Raw genomic sequence first — 9139 nt, forward strand, 5'->3', positions numbered from 1 at the left:
GGAGTTGTCAAGTCCCTCAGGGGGTTAGGTAGGGGTTGAGCATTTGGTCAAGGCAATCGGCTCGGCAGGGGTGCCGAGACGAGCTGGTCGCCCAATGGGGCGCCCTGTGGCGGGGTCGCTTCTAATGCTCCTGGTCGGCGCCCTTTGGTCGAGCGCCTCCTAGCCGAGCGCCTTTATTTCGCGCTCTTTCCTCTCTGGTCAGCGCCTTCTAATCGAGCGCTTTTCTGGTCGGCGTCCTTTGGTCGGCTCTTTCTAGCCGAGCATCCCTACTTGGTCGTTGGTTGGTCCGAGCGCCTCTTGGCGCTCCGGTCGGCACTTTCGGGCCGAGCATCTTTTCGGATCGGCGCTCTCTAGCCGGGCACCCCTCTGGTTGGTGCTCTCTGGTCGGCACTCTTTGGCTGAGCGCCTTTCCGGTCGGCGCTTTTTGGCCGAGCGCCTCCGTGGCGGTATGACTTGGGGTTTTTCCCCCAACAGTAACAAACCAAGCGCTTTTCTTATCTGAAATGTTAATAGAAAACCGATGTTGCGAGACAAAAAGCCTACTCCAATGGATTGAAGAAGATCGACACACTTGTACAAAATTGATAGATCAGAGATCAGCTTTCAAACCATACAAAAGATTCGCAAAAATGGCCAAAACAACAGAACAAACTGGAACTAATTCTGATTATGCATTCATTAGCAAATACGATATTAGCAAACATCATTTATTACCATGATGCTAGAGAATAAAGTGGCACACGAAATCAAAGTTTTATAAGCTTACATGGTAAAAATCCGTTGAAAAAGAAATACAAATAAGCAATTCCATATCAATGAAATTACAGCTTATCCTCTACCGTAGTTACAATGAATGTTATCGACAGTCACTAGCTATCTGACTAAAATCATTAGACATAAGAAGATCCTAAAAGGCGAACGCATCAAGTTTCATTCGATCAGCTAACTAATTTCTATCTCTACGACCAAGCATAATCATACGGACTTATTTGGCATGCAATGTGGGCTGAGACTTCACTCCAAATCCAAACTTCTTTGAGAAAATGTTCCATCCATTCTTTGGCTTCCCAAGCTTCTCGATTTCCTGCTTCATGCTCAAGCATTCCTTCTCAAGCTCTGAAACTCGCATCCTCATGTCCTCGACGCCCACTTGATGGTCATTCTCCTTTTGGTCCTGAGTGACTTCGGCCTGGATTGTTCCATGATTGTTCTTTGGGAGCATGATGTTCCCATGAGGGGCATGGGAGTTCTCCATGTTGTCGGAGACAAAGAACCAGCCAGCAATTGAGGTTCGTAGACGGAGCTGCTCAAAGAAGAGGACTTGAACCACCACCCTAAGGGGTAGCCTTTCGTTCTGGGCTGCATGGGTGCAGGCCTCCAAGGAGAGCTTCTGGCAGTTCATGAGCCGGCAGAGCTGCTCCCGTTCAGACTCTGTGAGCCATGGGTGGGACTGCACACAAAAACGCCAAAAAGACAAATAATCAAATACCATGTGAACAATAGTATCAATTGAAATGGGACAATACGTGTCATCATGATAAACATAAGATTTCAAGTTTAATTGCATATAAATTGGTATCTTTACGGCACGATACAACTGTGAGACATAACATATGCATTTTTCCTGCATGAAAGTGCCGTTTACAATATAAATATTTGTATGCTCATATGATGAGCTTGATTGTCTAGTCCAGGGTCTTTATCCAAGGTCTATTGGGCTGGGTTTCTCAGCACACATCATAGCTCGACTTCATCATAAAACTAAGTCTGGGACATTTCTGAAACCTGATCTAGGCTGGACTTTTAACTTGCTTTATCAGATAAAAAGTTCCTTCAATTATAGAGTAGGGCATGTCATCTATTACTCTTCATTTACTGTCACACCTCGAACTCATCACTTAGGTTGGTCATATGATACGGTCGCATGAACCTGAAGCGGTACCCTAAAGATTATATAGAGCCTAAGATGAACAAATTTCCAATAACTCCAGAAATTAAATCAAAATTTAATAGCCAAATAATCCATCATAATCAAATAATCAAACTTATTCCATTATAAACTATTCAAATGTTTATTTGGTATCAAAAAATAGACTAACTTATGACTTCATCACCCAAACTCCATGCCCAACCTAGTCGAGACTACGCATATCCGGGGACCTTGAAAAAAAAAAAAAAAAAAAAGATGGTATGAGCTTTATAACTGATCAGTAAGAATCCCTACGCACTCGCAGCAATATAATAATATAATTCAAAAATAGTAAATAAGTAGTACCAAAGTGAAAAGATAAACCGTGAAATCTCATATCAAACATTCAGTAAAACCCAAACAGTTATATAAGAATATAACAAGCATTGTATATCATCACAAATACTCACAATGGTTTCATATGATTTATCATCTCTCTCTCCAGCAAAAGAATGTAGAAGTTCAAGTTAGTTGTAAAGTGGCATTACCTTGAGATATATATCAATAGCACGGTAGATGCCATCATCCAAAGGCCTGGCATAATCAGGAACGACAGCTGCGAGCGACTGGAACTTGGGCAGTTTCAGATTACCATCTGGTGCAACTTCAGCCAGATAGCCATCGATAAGTTTTGCCACCATGGTCATCGGTGTCAATGAAGGGGATGAGGTCATCAATTGCCCCTCATCCACAATACCAGGAGAAGCTGCAACCATTGATTGGTCTGCCAACATGAAGTGGTCAAGGATTCGCTGGACGCAGTCGACGTCGTAAAGAGTTTCGACCGAGTAGCCCAGGTTTGGTATCAAAAGGTCTTCCAATGCAGCTTCATCCAATTGGACTCCTATTCTTTTCTCTAAATTTTCCCTCGATGAAGGACTTGCATGCAAGATCATTGTGGTACGAAGCATGCCAAGAAGAAACTTTGTTGAGGTGACACCCTTCTTCATAGGGAGCAGTCCAACAATCTCTTCAAGGACGATCCTCTGATCGCTTTCTGATGGTGCCGAAACTGAAGCACCAGGAGTAATACGTGCAGTGCCATCGCGGAAGCTTGAGTTCCTACTCAGACATGGCAGGAACCTCCTTGCATAAAACATGAGTGCCCCGGCAATGTTGTCTGGTTTCATGCCTTTAGCTTCCATGGCCAAGATAAGCCTCTTGAATAAAGGTAGACTGAGGAAAGAAGCGTCTTCGTACCACCAATCGGCACCAGTGGATCTTGGTGTCTCTTCAGCAACTATTCCGTTCCACAGAGCACTGCCTCCTGGGCTCTTCATGGAAGTGCGTCCAACCGAGGACCAGCCGAAGAGATTTGGATCAGAACAAGCTTTCGATGCCAGTGAATTGATGCATCTTGAGACGATGTGAAGCTCTTCTGCGTGAGGAAGAACACCCTCGCACGATTCCAGAGCTTTGATCGAATCTTTCCAGCTATTAAAGACTTCGTTAAGGAAGTGCTCTGTCTGTAATATAAGATTCCCACCAACATAATCTTCAGTCATGCGTAGGTACTCAGCAGCGCAGCGCAGACCGACCACGTTGAGAGCATTCATCTCTATCTTTACATCATAGCAAAATTTTGCTACAAGCTCGAAAGCCTTGGCGCCACCAGGAATGTCCTGAAGCTGCAAAGCACAGGCTTTTCCATCCTCGCCATGAAAATCGCTGATCATTTTTTGCAGAAGCCCACTCCTATTAAGCAATGGGAACTGCAAGAATTCATGAAAAATATTACAGACACTAACAACTCAATGCGAAAAAAACTAAATTGCGTATTAAAAGCTAAATTGTAGATCCATAATTTGTATTAAGTCAAGAAATAGTGATGCTCATGTATTAAATCAAGTTATTTGCGCACATATATATGTGCCATGGCACAACTATAGTGATATAACAAACTAAATGAAGCCTCCTGCAGCAAATTAATTCTTTTCTCAACTTAACATGCTAATCAATATAGCCATTAACTCACTTGCCCATTTTCATCTTGTTTGTGAAAACTGGATCTATCCAGACTGAAAAGTTTAAATTTCCTTCAAAATCATGTCCTTTTTGATAATTGTGCTGCAACCGGCCACACTCGCATGTGTAGAGAAATGGAAACTATTAACACCATATGGAGGCAATTGAAGCAAAGAAACAGACCTTATGAAGATGAAAGGACATTTCTCCTACTTCGACAACAACATCACTTACAAGCTCCGTTGTACATTTCCTGCAATGAAGCAAGGTACTCAAATGTGAGAATGAATTCACAAAGAAGACCATAACCATGAGATAGAAAAGCTCATTTCTTTCATACTGATTGGATCTATGAATATGATAACAATTAACTTGGTTACTTATCAGAATGGCTTAGGACATCAAGTTTCTTCAAGGTAGATAAATAGTTTTGCATCAATCCAATCCCTAAATTGGTGGTTCCTTTCACAGGGAAGAGCACAGATAACATCCTGACCTATTGATGATCATCCAATAAGAAACCTTCAAGTATTGGACAATGGTTTACATCTGTATGTGAGCAGCTCTCAAATCTCATGATAGCCACTAATTGTACAATCAAACAAGTGGGACTAGGAGCAGGCCATTTGAACTATGCACACTATTAGATATGCATGCAATATTTCTTTCCAGACTCTGGGACAAATCTCTGAAGATCTTTGTCCAGAGAATTATTGATACTCTCCAGACTATTCCAGAGAGCACCTTAATGACTTTATCAAGGTAACAACACAAGCACTTCTAAGCATTGTCACAGCCCAGACCTTACTCAAAATGGCTAGCCAGAAAATGTTATCTAGGTTTCTTGGCCCTATATAAGTATCCAAGATCTACCCAGTATATAGCCGATATAGGACTAAACACACGCCCACACGGATCCTCACAAGCATAGTACTTTTGTTGCTAAGACCAGATGGCACAGCAGCATATTCAGCAAGTATGATGGGGGAAGATAATATGTTGTAGGCACTCCAACACTAGCTCGATTTCACATCTTTTCCCCATTTATCTTTACTAAAGAATACCGGCCTGGAAGACCATTGCTCGGCATTTATGTAAGAACATTCAAGATGGCGAGGATGCTACTTTTGTAATGTTGGTCCATGAACTTGAGATAGAGCCAATTGAATGTTTGTCAAAACTCTGCGAGCATAATTGTTTGATCTCTGTTGATCCTCTAATCCTGCTTGGAAATCTTTAGAGGATTCTCCATTCCCTTAATTTTCTAACCTCCCGTCAGATGATCTTAAACATCAGTTCACAAACACCCCAAATTTGCCCTGTGGCACAAATGCCACAAGGAGAATGCACTTCTGAACTCATCATGTTACTAGTACATTCATATAGAGATGCGAACATCATCTAAAAATTCTTAGAATTGCAAGCACCTCGCTGTAAAAGAAATGCACATATGAAGTACTGTTTATTATTTGTAACTAGGCACAGGAGAATGCTGCAACTCTTTCGCATGAACCAGAAATTCTGTTGAGAGAATATGGGAGTACATACCAGGTTTGGCCTTCAAGCTGGAAGATTTCAGCCTTGGAGCCCAGCTTCATGGTTGCCATCCTTCCTTCTACCTCGTTATTATTCTGAAGTTGTGGCTTTCAGCAGAAATATTATCTCATTCTACGTTCAGTGGAAGAGGAAATGAAAGGAATAAGAATGGAGAAGGAACAAGTATACAGATCTTGAGAAGAAGTGAGAGGCCACAAGGCATGATGAGCCCATTGTTTCTCCTCCTTTTGTTATTTTTCTTTTTTATTATTTTTCAGTTGGGACTTGGGAGGGGGGAGAAAGGAAAGAGATTAAGATGGGCCCGGGTCTGATGGGTGGGGAGAAAAAGGGGGAAGCGGCCAACAGCCCGTCCCCTTAAAATCCTCCTTGATGGATTCCATCGGCTTTACTCAGTTACATTATTGAGGTGATGTGGTCACCTCTTCGTACGTTTACCTCCCTTTAACCGCACCTTTCTCGCTTAAAAAGAAATAGATTTTCGTTGAAATACCCGAGCGCTATTTTTTGTTAAATGTATAATGACAACGAGGCACTTGAAGGTCCCTTGCTTAATTATAATTTACTTGTAAGTCCAGAACTTGCGAGCTCCGCCTTATTCCGTATGTATACTAGAAAATAATCCGTGCTATATGGCAAAGTTTAATTAAGCAATAGCAGTAAGGTAGAGATAAGTAAATCTTATATTGAATATTAGATGACATATAAAATGCTGATAAGTTTGTTCGAGATGATTATTTCACAGAAAAGTTGCTATTATATTTAGATATAGATGGTATCTAGATACAACAACTGCTTTTTCTTTTTAAAAAAAAAACTATAATTGACACATATTTTTGCACATAAAAAATTTTTTATTTTGTTTACTTTGCTTTAAAAAGATGGTCCAAACTTTACTTCTATTTTTTTTTTAGTAAACCGGATATATCATATCGTCCTAGTATGGATATATTTAAGAAAGGAAAGAAGAAAAAGATGACGAAGAGAGGATGGTGAAATCTTATAGCTATTACAATTGTAGGCACCAGAGTATTGTGCAACAAACGATGCAACTCAATTAGCAGCCTTATTGGCCTCGCAATATACATGAATGACCTGAGAGGCCACGCAGTCGCTCAATAGATTACGGATTTTCTACAACAGTGGATGCTCTCGCCAGCCATACCATGACCCTGGGTCCACTCAATCACCATTGCTGAATCTCCTTCCAGGTGAACCCGATCCGCCCTCCAAGTAAGCCACGTATGGGTAATACCCTCCCAAGCGGCTCTTTACTTCTTCAGCATCATCCTTGTTAGAGATGAAGAAAGAAAAATAATATTAAAAAAATAATTAGCTGGGTGAAAAAATTTAAATAATTTTCATGACAGCCATATTTTTTATGTTATGTCTACAACAATATGAGTTAAGCAATTTGTAGCATCGCCAAACTTGTAAAAATAGTCGCTGAAATAGATTTGCTGCAAGCCAGCTACTTTACATCTGGATGCTATATTACGATATGAACATCATGTGTATAGAGAAATATTTATACTGCGCCTTTGCTTGTTATATGGAAAAGCTCCAGATGCTTTACTTCTTAGACTATTTTGAAGAGAGAGGTGCAGAGTTATAATTTTGCTTATAAGTAAATAAATACCATGATCCACACAAAATGTGTGCAATTTTTTTGACATTAAATAGAAAATAAGAAATCAATTGAACAAAGCAAAATAGGGCTGCACTTCTTGGCACTGTAACCATGCACGCTGATGGGCGGAATCATATCTAGATGCAACCTGCTTTATAAGTGTCCATACGTGTTAGAATAGTATATCCCAAAAGTTGAAAAAAAGAAAACATAAATATTAAAACATAAACAAACTAACATTCGGACGTGAAAGCATTAAACCATGAGATGGTCCCTCATGACCACCAAAAACATCCAACAAACAGCCAATCTTCATTGACCAAACAAATATCTGAAAAGATAGATATGCATGCAAAACTTTGTTAAAAAGATAATCAAGAACACTAAAAAGCATCAACTGACTGAAGAATGTGTATGCTTTATTCACACGTCTCAAAAGAATCAAAAAGTCCCAGCACAAGTCGCCTCACACGCGGGTCTGATGCTAAAAGAGAGCATTAATTCTATGAGCTTGTATAGAAATAGATATGGATGACCAAGTTGATTAAAAAAATCACATCATTTTTCGAGAGAGAGAGAGAGAGGAGTTTAGTACTTCTACCTAGCTTTAGATGGTCCCAACATCACTCTACGATCAGACCACCTGGAATAATCCAACGTTGCTCCCATGCCGCCAAATGCAGCGAAACACAATCTCTAACACGGAAACTAATCCTACACGACGTCTATCACGTGGCGGTGCACAATTCCAATCGCATATGCTCGTTCCTATGGGCCTCTTTTGCCGAGTGCTCATCTCGATGATTAGCCTATAGAAACAAATGCTTGTGATTGGTATAGTGCACGTAGTGTGAATATAACTTATCCTCTATCACCTCCTTCACCCTTACTTTTTAGATACCAAAAGTTACTTGTAGCTTGTAGGATGAGGGAGGTAGAGAGAGGCGGTGAAATAGAGAACAGCCTTGTGCCATCTACCGCATGACCGAGCGACATTGAGAAAGGGAGAGGGAGAGAGGGGAAGCGGGCTGGGGCTTACAGACAATAAGATGGAGGGTGGCAGTGATCTTGACAACCAGCGGAGGAGGAAGAGTGAGAGAGAGAGAGAGAGGGAAAGAGAAAATGGAAGGTCGGAGGGGCGGCCGGATTTGTGTGACACTGTGACTTGAGGTGTAACAACACAGATTTTTGGGCTTGTAAGCCAGCCAAAAGAGGCCAGGCCCAACCCGACCCTGGCTAGCCCAGCTCGTGGGCTTGTGGGCTGGCCCAAAGCGGGCAAGGCCCAACACCTCACGTGCGCTGCACGTGAAGAAAGCAGGAAGACTCCGGTTGGGAGTCTTCTTTCTTCCCAATCTTGATTGCAATTGAGTTGGAAAACTAGAAATTGTAAGGCAATCCAAAGATCGGATCTCGATTATGTAATATCTCATCCTTCTCTTTTGATATCCACAAAAGATTAGGATAGAAATCACCACAATTTCAAGCTCTTTTTCGGATTTCTTTGCCATAGATCCTCGCCGGAGAAGCCGTCGGATCACCTTGCCAGACCGAGAGAGAGAGTCGTCTGCACAAAAAGGTTCTGATCGGAGTACTCTGCACTCCAGCTTGTAGACCTGAAGCAGGCTAGTGATCATTTGTTAGTCTTCGGTAAAGAGTTGTAGGTTGCAAATAGCTTAATACTTGTCTATGATTGGAATCACAGGTGATGAAGAGGATAAACCAAATAGAAGATCACTAATACTGATTGGATGATTAAATTTTGTAATTGGAACAGTTTTATTATCTCTTATATTTATAAGATCGTATAGGTTCATGGATATTGAAGTTGTGATAAATTTTTTATTGATGTTCCTCGACCATAACCATCTCTCATTACTCTTTTTGTTGATGTTAAAGAACTCATGAACGTTGCATCTCAAAATTGCAAAGACCGGTGCTGCAGCGCTGCTTTTGCATCCATTCACATCTGATGAATGCACGGTGCATATTGTTTAAATCAGTAAAACTGAAAGACGCTCATA

At 41.1% G+C, this 9139-nt stretch overlaps 1 protein-coding gene across 2 annotated transcripts; it reads right to left on the minus strand.

The window, feature by feature from the left end:
- Positions 1-693: 693 nt before the first annotated feature.
- On the minus strand, positions 694-5783 carry LOC103714620 (BTB/POZ domain-containing protein At5g03250-like). Of its 2 annotated transcripts, XM_008801931.3 has the most exons (4): positions 5483-5783; positions 4118-4187; positions 2458-3681; positions 694-1450 (listed from the first exon to the last, which is right to left on the minus strand). In XM_008801931.3, the coding sequence occupies exons 1-4, from the start codon at positions 5539-5541 to the stop codon at positions 986-988; spliced, it is 1818 nt and encodes a 605-aa protein (XP_008800153.1). In that variant the 5' UTR covers positions 5542-5783; the 3' UTR covers positions 694-985. The 2 variants fall into 2 exon arrangements, with proteins under 2 accessions (XP_008800153.1, XP_038987691.1); XM_039131763.1 differs by lacking the exons at positions 4118-4187; positions 5483-5783 and adding an exon at positions 3945-4103.
- Between the last annotated feature and the right edge of the window lie 3356 nt (positions 5784-9139).

Source organism: Phoenix dactylifera, chromosome 11 (genome assembly GCF_009389715.1).
Source record: "Phoenix dactylifera cultivar Barhee BC4 chromosome 11, palm_55x_up_171113_PBpolish2nd_filt_p, whole genome shotgun sequence".
Lineage (NCBI taxonomy): Eukaryota > Viridiplantae > Streptophyta > Magnoliopsida > Arecales > Arecaceae > Phoenix > Phoenix dactylifera.

Excerpts from the sequence above, each read along its gene's own strand:
- LOC103714620 (XM_008801931.3), bottom strand. The coding sequence starts at position 5,541 with ATGGCAACCATGAAGCTGGGCTCCAAGGCTGAAATCTTCCAGCTTGAA. Across the intron at positions 3,682-4,117 it reads TGTCCTTTCATCTTCATAAG|TTCCCATTGCTTAATAGGAG; the intron begins GTCTGTTTCTTT and ends GAATTCTTGCAG. Across the intron at positions 1,451-2,457 it reads CTATTGATATATATCTCAAG|TCCCACCCATGGCTCACAGA; the intron begins GTAATGCCACTT and ends TTTTGTGTGCAG.